The 20,747-nt window shown below is 47.8% G+C and overlaps 1 protein-coding gene across 2 annotated transcripts in view; it reads right to left on the bottom strand.

Annotated features, from left to right (window-relative positions):
- Positions 1 to 1,128: 1,128 nt before the first annotated feature.
- SCNN1G (sodium channel epithelial 1 gamma subunit) overlaps positions 1,129 to 20,747 on the bottom strand; it is a 33,624-nt gene continuing 14,005 nt past the window's right edge. For both annotated transcript variants that reach the window (XM_010358209.2, XM_010358210.2), the window contains exons 6-13: positions 19,622 to 19,785; positions 8,345 to 8,443; positions 6,052 to 6,169; positions 5,436 to 5,514; positions 5,298 to 5,355; positions 5,029 to 5,090; positions 3,401 to 3,476; positions 1,129 to 2,945 (exon numbers count right to left, since the gene is read on the bottom strand). In XM_010358209.2, coding sequence (XP_010356511.1) covers positions 2,565 to 2,945; positions 3,401 to 3,476; positions 5,029 to 5,090; positions 5,298 to 5,355; positions 5,436 to 5,514; positions 6,052 to 6,169; positions 8,345 to 8,443; positions 19,622 to 19,785 — 1,037 coding nt within the window. In that variant the 3' untranslated portion in view covers positions 1,129 to 2,564. The remainder of the gene's footprint in view (positions 2,946 to 3,400; positions 3,477 to 5,028; positions 5,091 to 5,297; positions 5,356 to 5,435; positions 5,515 to 6,051; positions 6,170 to 8,344; positions 8,444 to 19,621; positions 19,786 to 20,747) is intronic.

Genomic DNA, 20,747 nt, shown 5'->3' with positions numbered 1-20,747 from the left:
GAAAACTTTACAGAGGCGCTGACATTTGCAGTTGGCCTGGAAGGGTGAAGTGGAGAAGGAGGGAAGGCAATGCTGGACACTGCAAGAGCCAAACAAGAATGGAGACAGCTGGAGCTTGCTGGGTGTGCACGCCTGTGTGCTTGGGGAGAGTCGAGCAGCTGTTGGCTTTGGATTCTCGTGGCCTTGCCTTTGGCAAGCCTCACTAGAAGTGTTCCTGCATCAGGCAGAGGCTGGCCAATTCCACGAATCTGAGGGCACCTCCTGCCCCCGCCATGGAGGAGGACGAGGAAGCTCCTGTTTGCGTTGTGCCCAGGTAGGCATCTGCTGCAAGTTCCCTGTCAGCACCGGCTACAGCCACCAGAGCCCAGCGTGGACGAGAGCCAGGCTCACGGCCTCTGTAACCCAATCCCCACCTGCATGGGCCTAGCTCCTGAGCCCACTTCACGGGGGAGCTCCCTCCAGTCTGGGTTCACCATGACCTCCTCCTTGCTGGCTGGCATGCCTGCTGGCAATGCCCTGCCCCGTGAGGTCTAGTGGAAACGCCACGTAGGACAGAGGCTTACTCTAGTCACAGGCCTGGAGTTGAGTTGAACCAGGGGTGCCCAGGTCCAGACAGGGTCCCTACAGCCCTCTTTTACCAAGACTCTTGCCCTTACTAGCAGCCATTCTCATGAAGGGAATGAGTCCTGAATTGTGGACCTTCGCCACCCCATAGATGAAGGACTTCCTTCAGCCCTAGAGCCAGGGTATTTAGCCTCTCCCTCTTCCCACCCAAAAGGACTTCAGCCTCATCCTTCAAAGGTACAGACCAGATTGGCTGCAAAATAATGGAGCGATAAAAGGCACCAGCTCTGGAGTCAGACTGTCTGGGGTCAAATCCCAGCTCAGCAACCTCCTAGCTGTGTCACGTTGGGCAAGTAATCTTTTATGCATCAGTTTCTTCATCCACAAAATGGGATAATCATATCCATCGAATATGCTCATCCAAGGGTCAGCACAGTTTTCTGTAAAGGGCCAAAGGGAAAATATTTTAGGGTTTGCTGGCTTTGCAGGTTTGGGTTTTAGCTACTCAGCTCTGCCACTGTAGTGCAATGAATGGCCGTAAACAAAACTTGAACAAATGGATGTGGCTGTGTACCAACAAAACTTTATTTATAGACACTCAAAGTCGAATCTCATATCATTTTCATGAGTTACAGAATCTTCTTCTTTTGATATTTAAAAGCAAAAATAAAAATTCTTGGCTGGGCACGGTGGCTTGTGCCTGTAATCCCTGCACTTTGAGAGGCTGAGGTGGGAAGATCATTTGAGGCCAGGAGTTCAAGAACAGCCTGGGCAACATAGTGAGATCCTATTTCTACAAAAAATAAAAAATAAAATAAAATAAAATAAAAATTTTAGTTCATGGTCAAAAACAGGATTTCGTTTGCAGAACACCATTGCAGTCCCCTATGCTAACCTATCTAGGTGCTTAAAACAGTACCTAACACCTTTTCTTGGGTTGGCTTTAAACACCAACCAAGGATTTAATATCTGTTAGCCATTTTCAGGTGGGAAGATGTGAATGTGATATGAAGTGGGTCATCTGTCGCAGTTGGCTTGTTGGTGAGGGACAGGCCATTGGTGATGCGGGGGTCAGCTCTGTCTTGGAATAGCTGCCCAGAGCATGGCCCACCATGCTCCCCGTCTTCCCACCCAAAGTGACATGGGCCTCACCCTTTAAAAGGTACAGACACAAATTAGATGCAAAATCGTGGAGTCAGATTGTCTGGGTTCAAATCCTAGCTCTGCCACCTCCTCACTGTGTCACCTTGGGCCAGTAACTTAATCTTTCTGTGCCTCAGTTTCTTCATACACAAAATGGGATAATCAGATCCATCTCCTGGGCCCACCCCTGCCCCAAAGTGAGGACACTCTGACATAGTTCCAGACCTCCACCACGGCACTCTGATCTCCACCAACACTCCAAGGGCCCTGGGCCAGTTCTCTGCTGCCTGAGGGCATGGAGGACACCTTTCCCCAGTGTCAGTGACGAAGAACAGTTTATTCACAAACGGCTCCGGTTCCAGGGCTGGCACTTTCTCCTATCTTTGGCATCCGGCAGTAGCTATCTAGCCTTGATACTCAATGTCACATCCTTGGGCCCCGACTCAGGCTGGCAGTGTGGGTGAAACCCTTGGCTTTGGGGCTTTGGAAGAGTCCTTCCCTCTCAAGACCTGCAAAGAGCTGCATCAGCCCTCACTCGCCTTCGCTTGGGCCAGCACCACTGCCTCGGCCCCCAGTCTCTACTGATGCGCTAATAGTTCAGGTCCCAGGATATATCTCAGCCTGGACAGTTGTGAGTGCTGCTGCGTAGTACCCGATGGGTCTTCGGGCACATGTCCAGGCCCCATCTTGCAGTTTAAAGCAGGCTTTTTGGTCGGAGTCTCTGAAAAGCCCAGAATGGGGCAGAGGGTCCCCTGTGCGCACGTCTGGGGGCACCCGGTCCATGTCCTTAGACCATGGCTGGTGGTCCTTAGACCATGGCTGGTGGTCCTGACTAGATCTGTCTTCTCATCCCTGACTCAGAGCTCATCTAGCATCTGGGTATCTGTAAGCTGGTTGGAAAAGGCCCTCTCCAAGCGCAAGGTATTGTATTTGGGGGGCGGTGTGCCGGGCACTTGGGTTCCTAGGGCTGGAGGCAGGTGCAAAGCAGAGTTGAAAGTGGGTAGGTCATTGTCTATATCCAGGGCTGGGTTGTCCTGGCCCTGTGGGCTGTGGGGAGCTTCTGGACAGGGGGGAGCCTGCTTCCGAGCCCACCACTCCTTGGCTTTCTGCCACTGGCGGCGGGCAATGATAGAGAAGAAGTCGATGAAGAAGACCTCAATGATCTCAATGACGCAGACAACAGAGCAGCTCATCCACAGGCCCAGTTGGCCACCGAAGTTGGACAGAAGCATCTCAATCTGCAAGAGAGGCCAAGCCACACAAGTCCCATCAAGAGAGACCTCCCCACAAGTTGGTCTCACATAGGAACCCTGATTCCCAAGGGAGCCACGGGTCAGCCCTGACCCTGCACAGACTGGGAGGAAAAAGCAGGCAGGCTTCCTGTCTCCTCTTACTCTGTGTGTTCTGACCTGAGACCTGGCTAGCCTACAGCAGCCCTCCTAGAGCAGGCTGGAACCCCTTTCCCTGACTCTGCTCCCCAAGGCCAGGCAGATGCTCACATCTGCCCCCAAAGTGAGGACACTCTGACATAGTCCCAGACCTCCACCACGGCACTCCGATCTCCACCAACAACACTCCAAGGGCCCTGGGCCAGTTCTCTGCTGCCTAAGGGCATGCAGGACACCTTTCCCCAGTGTCAATGACAAGGGACATAGGCTCAGGACAGGTCCTGGAAGGAAGCCACTCTACTCACACTGTTGGCTGGGCTCTCCATGATGGATCTCTGGTTCAGGTCTTTGTAGAATATCAAGAGTTTTGCCAAGTCTGTCCTGCAAAATTCCAACAGGTGAGTCAAGAGCCTTGGCATCCTACCAGATCACCAGTCCTCAGCATTTCTGTCTCCCTCCTACCCAAGCTGGCAGCACAGCCAAGGCACTGAGCTCCTTGGAGGTATCAGAACCTGGCCCATAAGGGCTCCGTCTACACCCCAGAGCATATCTCCAGCCTGGAACTGGTCCTCATGTCATTCATTTACTCAATAACTGCTCCCCAGCTTCCAGATTAAGTCAGTCGACCCAGCCATACTGCCACTGTACCCTGTTCTTCATTAAACGTCGACATTTGTAATTGTTTGATAGCAATCTCAAGTATGTACAGGTAATGTACATGAGCAGGGTAGTTGAGGTAATATGATAATAGGCACAATGGCAATGAGCATTTATGGGGCACTTCCTGTGTTGCCAAGCACTGTCGTAAGAACTTTATGTGAATTAACTCACTGAATTCTCCCAACAGCCCTATGAGGCAGGTATGTATAGTTTCATCATCCTCATTTCACAGATGTGGAAACGGAGATGCAGATTGGTTAAGGAACTTGTCCAAGACTACACTGTTGATAATCGGCTGAGCCAGTACTCCAACTCATTTAGATCTGGCTTCAAAGTCCATGCTTTTAACCATCGCACTAAACTGCCTCTCGATAGGACGATGGCAAACTGGACCATGACTCATTCCAAAGGAGCAGGTATTACTCAGCTCTTCGGTGCTACAAAACAGTGGAGGGTCGTTCTTGCCAGAACTTTTGAACTTTCAGGAAAAGCTGGAAATAATGGGTTGCGTTCATGAGGCTAGATTTGTGCCAAGGATCAGTCACCAGTTTGCAACACTTGGTTTAATGGTTTGCAATTGCTTGGTCAAAGTCTATTTTATCATTAGAGTGTAAGTACCTTGGGGGGCAGAGACCATGTCTGCTTGATTGTCCTGGTTTCCCCAGCACCTCACACAGCACCTGGCACCTAGGGGGTGCTCTATGAATGTTGGAAGCCAGATTGGCCAGATTGGCTCTCAAGGTGGGCAGGCCCAGCAGTGGGCATGAGGGAGATAGTGATGGCTTAGAGAAATGTGAGTTCACACGGCATGATTCACAGATGTAAGTTCACTCTCTCCCAGCTTTGAGGAAATGAATGAGTGAGTGAATGAAAAGAAGAGGGGGGCAGGCTCAGTGGCTCATGCCTGTAATCCCAGCACTTTGGAAGGCTGAGGGAGATGGATCACTTGAGCTCAGGAGTTCAAGACCAGCCTGGCCAATATGGTGAAATCCCATCTCTGCTAAAAATATAAAATTAGCCAGGTGTGATGCTGCACACCTATAATCCCAAGTACTTGGGAGGCTGAGGCAGGAGGATTGCTGAAACCCAGGAAGCAGAAGTTACAGTGAGCTGAGATCACACCACTACACTCCAGCCTGGGTGACAGAGTAAGACTCTGTCTCAAGAAAAAAAAAAAAAGAGATTTGGCCATACCCATACTCATATGGAAGCAAGTGAGAAGGCTGGGGGCTGTGGCGGGCAGAGGCAGAGGAACATGGTAGAGGAAACTTACTTGTTGAGCTTTTTGTTTATTTGCCGGCCTTGGTCCCAAGTGAGAACAGGCAGCAACCACTTCTACAATGGAGAGAGAAAGAGTGGGTCTGAGGATGCCCAAGAGGTCAGGGCCAGCCTCCCTCCTCAGGTTCCCCAACTTGTTCCCCAGCCTCTGCAAGGTAGCTCTCTTCCCCTTGGACCATGTCCCAGGCCAGAGGACACAGCAAAAATGTCAGTGGGACTCCAGGCGGGGGGCTCGAGTGGGGAAGGGTGGGCAGAAGAACTTACCTCCGAAACCACAGATGGCCATTGTGCCAGGCTCGTAGTTAGTGTCCACTCCTTAAAGCTAAGGGAGGAGGGGACGGTATGAGTGTAGGCAGCCCAACCCAACCCAGCCGTCCATCTCACCCCTTGGGGTCCACATACCTGCAGGCTTCCTTGCACACAGACTGGCAGCCCAGCTCTTCCTGGACAAAGGCTCGATGCAGTTGGTAGTAACAATACACTGAGGGACAAGGGAGAGGGCAGCATGAGCTTTGAAAAAGCCACAGGACCCTTCCCGGGCATCCCCAGGTCACCAAGGACAGCCCCACAGTCTCATTTTAATGATTTCTCCTCCCACTTTCTACCAACACTGGCTCTCTGGAAACACATACTGCCTTGTGATGTTGGGAAACAGAAAGCAGTGGTGGTTAAGGGTGTGAGTTGAAGGTCAGACCGCCCTTGGTTTGGATCCAGCTCTGTTCCTTTCTGGCTGTGTGACCTTGGGCAAGCTGTCTAGCCTTTCTGGGTCTTGGTTATCTATTCTGTGAAAAGGTAATATCGACCCATTCCTACCTTCTGGAGTTGACTAAGGTGGTCAGTTGCAAAGTATAATTCAAGCCAGGCTTGACAACAGAAGTAAAACTCTAGTTAAATGGCTCTCAACCAATACCTCCCTCATGCAAAAGGCAAGAGGGTTGGAGTCCCATGAGTGCCTATTGCCAGGGCTAGGCTGACCCTGGTCCTGGAGCATGCAAGGCTGGGGCTGGGTCTCACTCACTCCAGTTGGGGTGTTGCTGGTAGTTGCAGTAGTTGGCTTCGGGAGGTAGAGGCTGGCCGTACTGGGCACACCCACATTTCTCCACCATCTTTGTCTGGAAGCATGAATGAAGGCAGATCTGAAAGAGGAGACCCAGGGATGCCATTCATGTCTTTGCATACGGATGTCAGGGAGTTCCCTGTACATCCTTCAGCCCAGGGGGTCAGCCTCCCTCAGCCTTGGTCAACCACATGAACCTGCCCCTTAGGTCAACTGGGCTGGGCATGGTCCCGGAACTGCAAAGGGCTCAAGCTGGAAGAGATATTAAGAATTTATTTATTATTTTTATTTATTTACTTATTTTGAGACAATATTGCTCTGTTGCCCAGGCTGGAGTGCAGTGGCACAATCTCAGCTCACTACAACCTCTGCCTCTCGGGCTCAAGCGATCTTCCCACCTCAGCCTCCCAAGTAGCTGTGATTACAGATGTGCACCACCATGCCCAGCTAAGTTTTTGTATTTTTGGTAGAGACGGGGTTTCACCATGTTGGCCAGGCTGGTCTCAAACTCCTGACCTCAAGTGATTCTCCCACCTTGACCTTCCAAAGTGCTGGGATTATAGGCATGAGCCGCCGCATGTGGCCAATGTATTTAGAATTTAGACTAACTGAGATATGGAGATTGGGCTGAGCTGGGGCTGGAGCGGTCATTTTCCATCATGTGGGTGCCAACACAAAGTTAAATGGGAAAATTGGAGGAGTCCTCCAGAAACAGAGAGAAATGAACACAGTCCCAGTGTTCCTATTCTCAAGCCCAAGCCCTCCACGTTGGGTCTTCATGGATCATAAGCTACCACAATATCCATGGAGCTTATAGCATAAAAGCTAATAGCAGAGTTCCTGAAGGCAGGCTACTCAGGTCAAATCCCAGCTTTGCTATTTATCTGCTGTTTGGCATCAGGCAAGTTACTTAACCTCTCCGATGCTTTGCTTTCTTTATAATAATATCAACTTCATGAAGTTGTGAGCATGAAATGAATTGATACATGTAAGGTGTGTGTGTGCATGGTAGCTCTCACTAAATACCATCCAGAAGTATCTTTCTGATGAGCTCACTTTTTTATTTTTAGAGACAAGGTTTTGCTCTCTTACTCAGGCTGAAGTACAGTAGTGTGATCGTGGCTTACTGTAGCCTTGAACCCTTAGGCTCAAGGGATCCTCCCTCCTCAGCCTCCCTTATAGCTGAGATTACAGGTGTGCACCAGCATGCCCAGCTAATTAAAAACTTTTTTTTTTCAGAGGCAAGGTCTTGCTATGTTGCCCAGGTTGGTCTCAAACTCCTGGGCTCAAGTGATCTTCCTACCTTTGCCTCCCAAAGTGCTGGGATTACAGGCATGAGCCATGGTGCCTGGCCCAAAAGTCCTCTTTTACTCGCTGTCTACATCACCTCTCAACTCTGCTCTTATCTAAGTTGGCAGACTCAGTGCTGAAGGTTTCTGGTCCTTTTGTTCTGCTGGGCTGATTTTCATGGACTCTCTGGGGTATGCTGGTAGGAGGTGAACTATAAATTCCCAGAATGTGAGAGGAGGCAGAACAGATCGTCTCACTTAAGTGTTAAAAAGTCAAACGTATACAGGAGACAGTGATGTAAGTGATATACGGAGGGGTAGTGAAAACTATGGGAGCCAGAGAACACCTGCTGCATTTATTGGGGTGGCTACACCCACTGTTTATCCTGCAGGAAATATGGGCTCAATGCTGCTGTATCATTTCATTTTTTCGAGAGTCTGGAAATCTGGATTTTCTTGTGAAATTCTCTGACTTTTAAACACCATCCAGGCTCTTGAAAAACTGGGTATGCCACCTGGAAGGCGACTGGGAGCTGCAAATTAGCAGCCCCTGATCCAATCCCACCTCCCCTTGTGGTTGCTGAGGGGAACCCAGCTGGTCCAAGGCCATCATCAAGTGAGGGGCACCAGCAGGCCTGGAAGCCATGCTCTTGACCCTTCGGCCAGTGTCTCTCTCAGACAGCTTCTCTCCTGTTCCTCCCTTGCTAAGGCCTATTTAGGAGGTGTGTCTGTCTCAGCTGTACATTGAGTTCCACAGAAACCTCGGTGAATCAATTAAGCTCTGGTGACAGATGAACTGCAGAGGACTGGAACCAGCTGGCATCATTTGTTCTTGAGGTCTCTGGATGAACTCCAGGGATCCTCACCAGAGTTCCTGGTGCAAGCCACACCCCAGCCTAGATATAACTTTGTCTCCTGGGTCCGGGCCATAAACCCAGGGCTGAGTGCCCCTGGCAATCTGTTACCTGGAGCGAGTAGGCAGCGTTGTAGATGTTCCTGATTGGCACGTCACTCCCGTCCTCCGTGCACTGACTGTAGGGCTCACTCAGCTTGAAGGACTCTGTCTGCAATCACAGCAGCACACATTCAGCCTTGTCATCCCCCAGGACCCAGGTGGAGGGTTTTGCAGGCGGCACCAGACAGGGGACTTTGCAAGCAACCCTTGGGAGCTGAGAAGCTATTTGATCATTCATTTAACGAAAAGTTAGTGAGCACCTATTAGGTGCCTGGTACTGTGGTAGACCCTGAAATCAGCAATGATCAAGACAGATAAGTTCCTGCTGTCCTGGAACATACCTTTCAGTGGGGCAAATAGATGGTAAGCAAGCAATTAAATAAACAAGATGATTTTGGATAAATCTGGATGGTGTTTAATGAAATGGGGTAGGGAAACTGGAGGGGTTAAGAGAAGATGGGCAGTTTTTCCCACAGAGTGATTGGGGAAGGTATTTCTGAAAAGGGGACTTGTTGGCTCAACATGGAACTGCAAGAAAGAGCTGGTCTCGTCAAGAAGTGAACAGGAAGCCAGGCATGGTGACACACACCTGTAGTCACAGCTACTGGGGAGGCTGAGGTGGAAGGATCACTTGAGCCCAGGAGGTCAAGGCTGCAGTGGGCCATCATCATACCACTGCACTCCAGCCTGGGCAACAGAGTAAGACTCTATCTTTAAAAAAGAAGATGAAGAAGTGGACAGAGGATGACTGGGTAGAGCAAACAGGAAAGGCTTGAGGCAAGAGGGGCTGGTGTGGCTGAAAATGGCAAAATAGAGAAATTGCTGGAGATGAAGTCAGACAGGGAGGTTGAGGTCAAATCATGCCCAGCTGAGAAATTTGGAATTGATTGTCTGAATGAAATGGATTTGCAGTTGGCGAATCCACTGGGAGGTGGGAGGAGGGATTAGAAAGATAAGCAGGGGCCAGGCACAGTTGCTCATGCATGTAATCCCAGCACTTTGGGAGACTGAGGAGGGAGGATTGCTTCAGTCTGGGGTTCGAGGCTGCAATGAGCTACGATTCTGCAATCCAGCCTGGGTGACAGAGCAAGAGAGAGGAGGGAAGAGGGAAAGGAGGGAAGGAGGGAAGGAAGGAAGGGAGGAGGGAAGGAAGGAAGGAAAGAAGGAAGGAAGGAAGAGGAAAAGAAAGGAGAGAAAGAGAGAGAGAAAGAAAGAAAGAGAAAGAAAAGAAAGAAAGAAAGAAAGAAAGAAAGAAAGAAAGAAAGAAAGAAGGAAAGAAAGAAGGAAAGAAAGGAAGGAAGGAAGGAAGGAAGGAAGGAAGGAAGGAAGGAAGGAAGGAAGGAAGGGAAAGAAAGAGAGAGAGAAAGGAAGGGAGAAAGGAAGGGCAGCAGGGACTATGAGTTGCTTGGGATTCCCGCTCAGGTGAAGGACCCATTGCCTTGTTTTCTGGTCCTAGAAGTTGACTTGAAAGATGTTGACTTTCTTAGAAAAAAGCCAAGGAAAGTTCAACAGAGTAGAATGTTACCCTGATCATAGAGGAGGTAAACAGCATTGTCACTCAAAGTTCAAAATCCTTATTCAATAATTTTTTATTTTTATTTTTTTTAGAGATGAGGGTCTCACTCTGTCACCCAGGGTGGAGTGCAGTGGTACAATCAAGGCTCACTGCAGCCTCTACCTCCCAGGCTCAAGGGACCCTCCTGCTTCAGCCTCCCCGAGTAGCTGGGACCACAGGCTCCTGCCACTGCACCTGGCTTCAATGATGTTTTATTGTGGATTACTAAATTTTGCTCTAGCTTAATATTTGTCACTGCAAATAAATAATCCAGCCAAGCCAAACAAGCATAAATGGGGGTGGGGGGGAGGATAACATCTTCTAACTCAATGGAAGATAAATCGTGACCAGTTTATCACAACTGTGTGTTTGTATGCTGTGTGCATCCACGTGCCCATGTACAATCGTTTTTATTTTTTTGGTTGGGGAGATGGGGGTAAAGAGAAAATGAATGGCAGATTTGTGGGAGGGAAGAAAATTATTTTCACTTTGAAGAAAGAATGAAAAGCGGCGGGGGCGGGGGGAGGAACAAAGCGGTTTGAGGCAGGTGGAAACTGTAGCTTGAGGCAGGTGGAAACTGTAGCCATTTCAATTGGCTATAATCCCTTTCTGTTTGTATTGCATTTCATCTGCTGACCCATTAGTCTCCCTCAATTCACTGCAAGTACCTCCAGGGCAATTGACGATTCTCATTTAAAACTGTTTAAACAACAGAAGCAAACAAAGGGGAAAGTGGCTGTCTGGCCTCCCCTCTTTCCCAGGGTGCCTGCGCTAACAGATCAGATCCTGCATCTCAGACAGACAGACATGGATTCACACATTCACTTTGCCCTGCAACCTGCCCTTCTCACTAACAAGGGTGAGTGTCTTTCTATGTCAGTACAGAATAAATAGACTTAATAGCTGGGTGGAAAATGCATGCAGGGCCTCTAGTACACGCCAGGGCTGGGCTGGGCACAGGGGTGCAAACATGTCAAGCAGTGGCCTTCCTTGAGGTCACAATTCCTTGCCATCCTCTAAGCTTCTTCAAGCAGCAGGATCCCTGGGCAGACGTGTTCCTTTGGGCGCCCCCCCGGGTCCTGCTGAACCGTTCCCGGAGTCTAGAGGGTCAGCTACAGGCTCTACCTGCCTGGGGTAGGAAAGCACAATACCCTGGCATCCAGATGAGGGGTCTGTCCACTTAGGCAAGCCGTGTGCAGCCAGCAGGGGTGGCTGGGGCTCCCTCTACCTTGAAAACCAGCCCCTGGGCTGCTTCCAGGAAACCTATTATGAGAAACCATTTGGATTTCAACGCTTTCTGGGTACTCAATGGCCCTTCATTCTGCAACGATGCTTATCAAACTCACAGCTCTTGGAAGGTTCCGGTTGTTTTCTGAAGCAACCAGAAGTAGAGCAAATGGAGTGAAATTCCTGTTCTGACTGGAGTAGAGGTCTTGAGATTCTCAAAACCTCGAATGCGGTGACTTTGACAGAATGCTCTTCCCTCCGCCCCAGCTTTCAGTTTTCCAGAACTGCTGGCTTGTGGAGGCTAGGAAGACATTTTGACTTCTAAGCTGACCCCTGGGGACACACAAAAAAATAGTGTGTATATGTGTGCATATGTGTGAGTTTGTATGTGTGTGCATACACTTATGCATGTAAAAGTGTGTATGTGTGTGCACACATAGGTATGTGTGCATGTATGTGTATGTATAGAGGTATATGTGTGGGACATAGAGCCCATTTATATCAAACCAGGTTCTATCTGCTTCTTTCTGAAGATCTTGGGGGAAGGAGACAATTGCATAGGAGTCCTTAGCTCACCACCCTCTTTCTCTCTCTCAGACAGGGTCTCGATCTGTCACCCAGGCTGGAGTGCAATGGTCCTATCATGGCTCATGGCAGCCTTGACCTCCTGGGCTCAGGTAATCCTCCCACCTCAGCCTCCCAAAGTGCTAGGATTACAGGTTTGGGCCACTGCACCCAGCAAGCTCATTCTTTAAGGTATAAACAGTGCTAAGGGGAAAAGTCCAGATGGCAACAGAGCCTAAGGGGCAGGGAGGTGACAAGAGGAGGGCCTTTATCAAAGCCCCCACAGCTTCTGGGGTTAGAGAGTCAGCTCCCACCCTCTTGCAACCTTGAGAACTTCCATCCGGTATAATCATGTCTCATCTGTGAGATGGTCAGTCCAGCCAAGCTATTCTCAGACAAGGTGGCTATTGTTCTCACATTTCAGTGGTAACTCTTGTCCCAGCCAGTAATCCCAAGTCACCTTCTCAGAAAGATTGCCCGCCTTGCCACAGCTTAGCAGTTTGCAAATTCTGTTCTGTCTGCACCCTGTTTTAGGGCCCATCACAGAAGGGTGGGTGGTAACCAGGCTGGTCTGTCTCCCAGGCTCAACTACATTCATCCCGCATTTCTATTTCCATTGTGTACATTTCTGGGTAAGACTTTGTTTGAGTGAGAGATTCTCCCAGCAGTAAAAAGGACTTCCCTCAGCCACTGAGGGCATGGTGGAGGTGTCTACCAGCCCCATTCAACAGGCCAAAGTGGCAGCTGGACTCGGGGGGTGGGTGGGGAGCCTTTATTTCCCTTGGTTTCCATGCTCAGAATGGACTGCTGCTTCTGCCAGGCAGGGGACAGCAGGGATGGCCAGGCTGGGGATGAAACAGGTGGATGGTTTTCTTCTTGAACTGTGCAGACCTGGGAGGGACTCTTTTTTTTTTCTTGGAGATGGAGCCTCACTCTGTCGCTCAGGCTGGAGTGCAGTGGCATGATCTCGGCTCACTGCAACCTCCACCTCCCGGGTTTAAGCCATTCTCATGCCTTCGCCTCTCAAGTAGCTGGGATTATAGGTGTGTGCCACCACGCCCGGCTAATTTCTTTGTATTTTTGGTAGAGATGGGGTTTCACCATGTTGGCCAGGCTGGTCTTGAACTCCTGACCTTAGGTGATCTGCCCTCCTTGGCCTCCCAAAGATTACAGGCATAAGCTGCTGTGCTTGGACTCATTATTGAGGAGGTTTTGTTTGCTTTGAGTCTCTAGGCTGTCTCAGGGCCCATCCCATGACCCTGTCCTGATGGTCTCCTCTGACCATGGGCATAAGGGGGTTGAATTCTGGGCCCTTCTAGAAGGCTTTTTCTCTAGGAACTGTGTTATAGTCAATGGTCACCCTAAACAACCGGTAGCACCAGGCGGGCTAGCTAAGGGGTCAGGAATGTGGGCTCAGGTCCAAATAAGTCTGAAATCAGATTCCCACTGTGCTACCTAGTGGCTATTTGATTTTGATTAAACAATAACAACAATAGACCGGGTGTAGTGGCTCACGTTTGTAATCCCAGCACTTTGGGAGGCTGAGGAGGGTGGGTCACTTGAGGTCAGGAGTTCGAGACCTGTCTAACATGTCAGCCTGTCTAACATGGCGAAACCCCATCTCCACTAAAAATACAATAATCAGCTAGGTGTGGTGGTTCATGCTTGTAATCCCAGCTACCTGGGAGGCTGAGGTGGGGGGATTGCTTGAACCCACAAGGTCAGAGCGGCAGTAAACTCCCACTTTGGCCTCCCAAAGCACTAGGATTATAGGTGTGAGCCACTGCACCCAGTGAAAAAAATTCTGATGGCTTAAAATATTACATGAAATAATAAAATAACTGGAAGCAAACTCAATTTAGTATCTGGTCTCAAAGAGGAAGAACTCTCATTAACATAATGACTAAAGAAGAAAACAAAGACTTTGACTATGTAAACATTCACTATTTTGCATGTGAAAAAGTATCCTAAAGAAAACCACAAACTGGGAAAGATACTTGCAACACAAATGGCAAATAATCACTATCCTTTATGTAAGTACAATTATTAATAGTATCTTTTATATATAATGTACTAATAGTGTATAATATAAATATATATTATATATGTGTGTACATATGTGTGTGTATATAATTCATAAAGGAGAGAGGTGTTAAAAATGACCATAGAAATCTTCCCTAACCCCTCTTTTTCCTTTTTCACTCAAAGTTATTTTTCCTTCTCTTCACCTCTTTTCTTAAACAATGTATAGTAACAGTCTCTCTCTCTCTCTCTCTATATATATATATACACACACACACACACACACATACATTTTTGTGTGTGTGTGTGTGATGGAGTATCACTCTGTCACCCAGCCTGCAGTGCAGTGGCACGGCCACAGCTTACTGCAATCTCTGCCTCTTGGGTTCAAGTGATCCTCCCGCATCAGCCTCCCAAGTAGCTGGGACTACAGGTGTGTGCCACCACAGCTGGCTAATTTTTATATTTTTTGTAGAGATGGGGTGTCACCATATTGCCCAGGCCGGTCTCAAATCTCGTAGGCACAAGTGATCCACCCGCCTCAACCTCCCAAAGTGCTGGATTACAGGTGTAAGCCACTGTGCCCAGCCAAGCCAATATACTTTAAGCACTTACTATATGCCAAGCACATTTCAAGCGTTTCACATGTACCAACTCATTAAATTCTCACCAGCCATGAAGTAACATCATTATTATCATCCCTATTTTACAGATGAGATCACTGAGTCAGAGATTACACAACTAACGTGCAAAACTGGGGTTTGAATCTCAGCCATTAGAGCTCTTAATCCCTGTTTGGCATAGATTGAACTTGTGAAATGAAGTCTGGGTATGTGCTTTAGAATCAAAAGGTACAACAGGATTTGTAATGATATGGAGTCTCCCCAGTCTCCAGGGCCTGGTCCCCAACTCCACTGGATGAGTAGTCCACCCATGTCCACTTCCTCATTTTCCATTCACCATTCAACCTATTGTACTTTGGTTTCTGTTCCACTCCTTCCACTGAAAACGTCTCTTGCACAGAACACTGGTGACCTCTTGGCTGCCAAAACCAGAGAATGCTTTTGCCCTCTACCTTGCCTGACCTCTCGACTGTACTTGCTACTTTTGGTCACACCTTCTGTAAAATTCTCTTCCTTGATTTATCTGATGCCAACTCTTTCTGGCTTCTGATCCTACTTCTCTGCCTCTCTTTCTCCTTTAACTTTCCGCTCCGCCCTTAAACATTTGCACGTTTAGGGTTCTGTCTCAGGTCTTGGGTGATGGCATTTATTTCCATGTCTACAACTACCCCCCGAGATTTTCTCCTGAGCTGTAGGTCCATAGCATCTAATGAATGCTTTCTTTTCACCTTGACTTCTCAAAGGCATAACAAATTGGGTCTGTCCCAAATTGAAGTGGTCTTCTCCCCCAAACATACTCTGCCCTTGGACTCTCTAATTCTGAGCCTAGCATTCCTCCATCTCTCTCCCCAAGCCACTACCTAAATATCAATCTAACTTCCCCCTGGCCCTTCTTGCTAACATTGGCTGTCAAGCCCTGTTGCTTCTGTGCTATAATATCCCTGAAATCTATTCCCTCTGCTCATCCCCACAGCCATTGCCTCAGCTGAGGTCCACATCATTTCTTTCTAGAATTACTACAAATGTACTGTCTCCAGTATACTGATAATACTTCCATTAAAATTATTTCTTTGAAAAGTTTCACTACACAGCTTAAATAAACTCATTTTGTGACTCCTTTGTAATTGTTACGTTCTTTGGACTGGCTCTTCTTGACTATTTGCCTGCACTTGTCCTTCTAAATCCATCATATATAAAGCCTTCTCCAATAGCTTTTGTCTGGGCATCCATCTATCCACCCTCCTACCCACCCACTCACCTATCTATCCATCCAGCCAGCCAGCCAACCAACCATCTACCTACCCATCTACCCACTCACCTATCCATCCATCCATCCATCCATCCATCCATCCATCCATCCAACCATCCATCCACCCACTCACTTATCCATCTACCCATCCACCCATCCATCTGTCATCTATCAATATTTACCGAGGATCTGTTATGTTCGAAGAAGCAAGCTTCGGAACCAGGCAGAAAAGGTCTGTTTCCACAGAGATGGAAACTGTATTGCAAAGTTGTGCTTACTTTTGTCTTTGGTCAGGCATGGTGGCTCACGCCTATAATCCCAGCACTTTGGGAAGCCCAGATGGGAGGACTGTTTGAGGCCAGGAGTTTGAGACCAGCCTCAGCAACATAGTGAGACCCCCATCTCTACAAAAATTTAAAAATTAGCCAGACACGGTGGCATGTGCCTGTGGTCCCAGCTACTTGGAAGGCTGAGGCAGGAGAATCACATGACCCCAGGTGGTCGAGGTTGCTGTGATCTGTGAGCTGTGATCACACCACTACACTCCAGCCCAGATAACAGAGCAATACCTTGTCTTTAAAAAAAGCAAACAAACTTTGGTCTTCCCCTCTTCAAGTTAAGAACTTTGAAGGTAGGAGCTCTGTTGGGTTCACCTTTTAATATTCAGTACTTTGGACACGCAATCTCTCAGTGAATAAAGGAAGTTTTGTTTACCAACTGCCGGCCAGCCTGACTGAGCCTACCAGCTACACACACCTATTAATCAATCAATACATAAATAAAATCAGAAAGGAAGGAAGTCTAGTTTGGTTGGACTTCTTCTTAGTGACTCTCTGCTGACCTCTTCATAATCCCTGTTTTTTTTTCTGTTGTTGTTCTAAATGCTCATAAATCAGACCTAAAGCTGACTGACCCTGCTCTGTGGCTTTGATTTTCTACATCTCAAATTAAGCGTAGCAGAAAACTCACTCATGTCTGTGTTTACCCACCACTGGTAAAGAGAACATTTGCTTAACAATGTGGTGGATATTTCCAAGCTCAGAGCAAAAAAACAAGAGAGCAGAATTCCTTAGTTCTTGTACTTTTGTAAGCTCTAGTAACTCACACCAATTTGAAAAGAGGGAAGAGGGCAAAAGGATAAGGGAAGGATGCGCTGCAAATCCTGGATCCTACTTCGGGGTGCAGATAAAACTGTGTGGGACATGTCTGACCAAAATGCTCACTACTGTGCTCTGAAGTTTTGCCATCTGCCAGTGAACAAAAGAATGAGTTGCCCAGCTACTTAAGTGGCTGTCTCTTAAAAAAGTCTTTTCAAGTCACAGTTTGAGCAGATTGGGGGTTCGAGATAGTTTTTCTTTTTTCATTCACACAGCTCAAGCTAATACACATTACTTCCCTCCCATGCTGGAACAAAGCCCCTAAGTAACATGCCTCCTGAGAGCATCTGGGGGCCCAGAAAGACCATTTTGATGGTTTTCCTTGTCCAGGGTTGTCCTTTCTATGGGGCACCACGAGGCAGTGAAGCCACAGACTTCGTCTGTCATACTTCCATTCTAGTTCATCATCTTGCTGTCTCAGCTTAAATAGCATCTTCTCAGGAAAGCCTTCCTTGAACCTCATCTTCCCCACTGAAAATGAGCCCCAGGTCAGTCATGTCATAATATACACTCATATGGTCTTGCATTTCTTCTTCATAGCACTTATGGCAATTATAATGAATCATTTGTGCCGTTTCTGGTTTATTACTCAATCCTCTCTGCTGGACTCTAGACTCTCTCAGGACACGGATGGTGTCCTCCATGCTGAGGTACCCCATGTCTAGCACATAGAAGGTGCTCAGAAAATATCAGTTGAATGGATAAATGACAGATGGATATCCAAGCCCTAAATGCCCACCATCTCTTTGTCTAACCCAATGCAAAGCTATAGCTAGATCTTTGTGTCATTCTAGCTTCACTTTCACTTGGGAAGACACAATTAGCTTTTCCTCTAATTCTGTATTGCTCAAGTTTCTAAAGCTAAGACCCTCAGGAGTTCAAGGCTCCAATGAGCTATGATTGTGTCACTGCACTCCAGCCTGGGTGACAGAGCAAGACCCTGACTCTAAAAATATTTTAAATTTAAACATTAAAAAAAAGGTCGAGCCAAGGCTCCCAAGTGTGCTGCCTCTTAGAATAACCACTGCAACTTGGTAAAAATATAGATCCTTAGGCTCATCTTCTACAGATTCTGATTCAGTGACTTTGAGTCTGATAATCAACCAGGTTTGGAAGCCACTGCTCTGGAGGATACATTTGTGAGGGATAAAGGCTAGGAAGTTTAATTGGGGATATTAAGGTTGGATTTAAATAAAGGCGTGAACAGATGTATAGTCCACAAGGAGATTTTGTTTCTTTCTCCCCACCCCCAAACAGGTAAAGAAAAGTGTCATTATGGGCCAGGCACAGGGGCTCACACCTGTAATTCTAGCACTTTGGGAGGCCGAATTGGGTGGATCACGAGGTCAGGAAATCAAGACCATCCTGGCTAACACGGTGAAACCCCGTCTCTACTAAAAAATACAAAAATTAGCCAGCCGTGGTGGCGGGCGTCTGGAGTCCCAGCTACTCGGGAGGCTGAGGCAGGATAGTGGCGTGAACCAGGGAGGCGGAGGTTGCAGCGAACCGAGATCGCGCCACTACACTCCAGTCTTGGTGACAGAGTCTCACTCAGGTTGGAGTGCAGTGGCACAATCATCGCTCACTGAAGCCTCGACCTCCCTGGGGTCAGGTGATTCTCCTACTTCAGCCTCCCGAGTAGCTGGAACTACAGGCATGTGCCACCATGCCTGGTGAGTTTTTGTATTTTGTTTTTGGTAGAGTTGGGGTTTTTGCTATGTTGCCCAGGCTGGTCTTAAACTTCTGGGCTCAAGTAATCCACCCGCCTTGGCCTCCCAAAGTGTTGGGATTACAGGCATGAGCCACTGTGCCTGGTCTAAATAAGTTCTTAACAGTCATTCTACGAAAGAGAGAAAGGGAGAGGCAGACAGATCCTGGAATAAAAAGACCCCAGGCCTGCAAACAAGAAAACTGCAAACAAGAAAACTCCATAAGCAGTGGAGTGACCAGGGCCATCAGAGTCCACTCTTTACCTTGCCATTCAGCTCCCATTGGGCAAGGCTGACTCAGGGGTTGGAGTCTGCAGCTTACTTGTGTTTCTGTTGATAGGTTTGTGTGTTCTCAGTGCCCAGAGAGGTCCACAAAGGTCAAATTTGGAGGGAGAAGGGGTTCTTGGTAAATGAGGTAAAACTGATGGAAGCATGATGGGCTAAATAGACCTTGGAGAGCTGAGTGACTTTCTACTAGGCTTTAATACAGTTACTGACATGCCTCATAGGCCTTTAAGCAACCCAGAAAGATAGTTAGTAATCTTATCTATTTGTATTACTGACAAATATATAGTTAGTGTCCTAATGCCTTGCTTCCAGCATAGGTTCCACAAATGCTGGTGTCTTGCTTTTTAAATTCTTTCCACAAATGGCATCCTGTCCTATCAATCCATGCAAATACAATCTTTTATTTTATTTTATTTTATTTGTTTTTATTTTTATTTATTGGAGTGTTGCTCTGTTGCTTAGGCTGGAGTGCAGTGGCATGATTCATGATTTTGGCTCATTGCAACCTCCTTCTCCTGGGTTTAAGCTATTCTCTTGCCTCAGCCTCCCAAGTAACTGGGATTACAGGCATGTGCTACCACACCCAGCTAATTTTTTATATTTTTAGTAGAGACAGGTTTCACCAAGTTGGCCAGGCTGGTCTCAAACTCTTGACCTCACCTTGGTCTCCTGAAGTGCTGGGATTACAGGTGTGAGCCACTGTAGTCGGTCAGAAGATACAAACACAACCTTTAATGTAACTCCTGAAATGAATGGAGTAACTATGGGAAAATCTGGGACCATGTTCCCTTTAGAAACAAACACCCTTTTCCACAGGCTGCACCTCATTGGTTATCCTTAGAAAAAAAACATCTGTTCTCTCCAAGTCTATGGAAATGAGAATATTCTCTTACCAGGTGCATTCCTATAGAGGTGACCATTGCCGTCTCAATCTCTGTTCCCACATCTTCGACGAAGGGATACTCGTCCTGCCGATGGATGATCACCTTAGCTCCAGTGGAGGAAACGAGGAATGGGTTGTATTCCTCTTCATTTATGTACAAAATGACTTGCAGCCCTGGGAGGATAAGGCAACCTGCCGTGATCCAAGGCTAGGAAAACATTTCCTGGGGGGTAACCCACCTCTCCCACTGCTTCAGGAGCTTCAAATCCAAGACCAGGTATTTCCAACAAGTGACAGGTGGACAAGGGCTAGACTGGAAGCTCCATGAGATTGGAATGCGTGCCTGACTTGCTCTCTGCTGTGCCCCCACAGCTTAGCCCAAAACAGGGGCTCAAACAGTATCACTGTCACAGTTCTTGCTAAGCGTACGTTTTTGCCAAGTGTAAGGAGATTGCCACTCCGCTCGAGACATGCATCTCCATGTGGTCCTTTGAGGTGGGGAGCTCAGAACATTCAAAAGAACATGCATTGCTCTGGCTGCTTCACCCCTCAGGGCGGGCACTCAGAGAAGAGATGAATCACTAATGGTGTTTCTAATCACTGGCGCAACTTCTTCTCCCACTCCTGCTCTTGTCCCCTGCAGTCTATGCTGACCCAGCACCAGAGTAAACACAGTACCAGTGCACATGGGAACTGAGAGTGAAAAGTTGCAGGGCCCTGGCTTTTCTACAGATGGGCTGTGACCTCCAGCAATTCACTTCCCCTCTCTGGGCTTATTTACAAATTGTTTGCAATTGTTTACAAATCATTTGCAATTGTTTACCAATTGCTCTTGACTTGTTTACAAATTGAATGTCAGTATAACTCAAAATTCTCTTCTTTCCATCCGTAGAGACCCTGCTCATTCATGTACCGGCTGAGGTCCTTTGAAAATTAGACCTCAGACCAGATCACTCCTTGAAACCTGAAACTCTTCAGTGGCATCTCACTGGATATATGGGAATGCCACAGAATAAACCTGGCTGCATCTGTCAAGGTGATGATGATACGGCCCCTGCCTACTTCTCCCTCCTCATCTCCTCCCACTCTCTCCCCACCTCAATAAGCTCCAAGCACACTGGTCTTACTTCTGTTTC

This window comes from Rhinopithecus roxellana, chromosome 20 (genome assembly GCF_007565055.1).
Source record: "Rhinopithecus roxellana isolate Shanxi Qingling chromosome 20, ASM756505v1, whole genome shotgun sequence".
NCBI lineage: Eukaryota > Metazoa > Chordata > Mammalia > Primates > Cercopithecidae > Rhinopithecus > Rhinopithecus roxellana.
The sequence above is the reverse complement of the archived record's forward strand: the minus strand, read 5'-3'. Positions and strand labels throughout refer to the sequence as shown.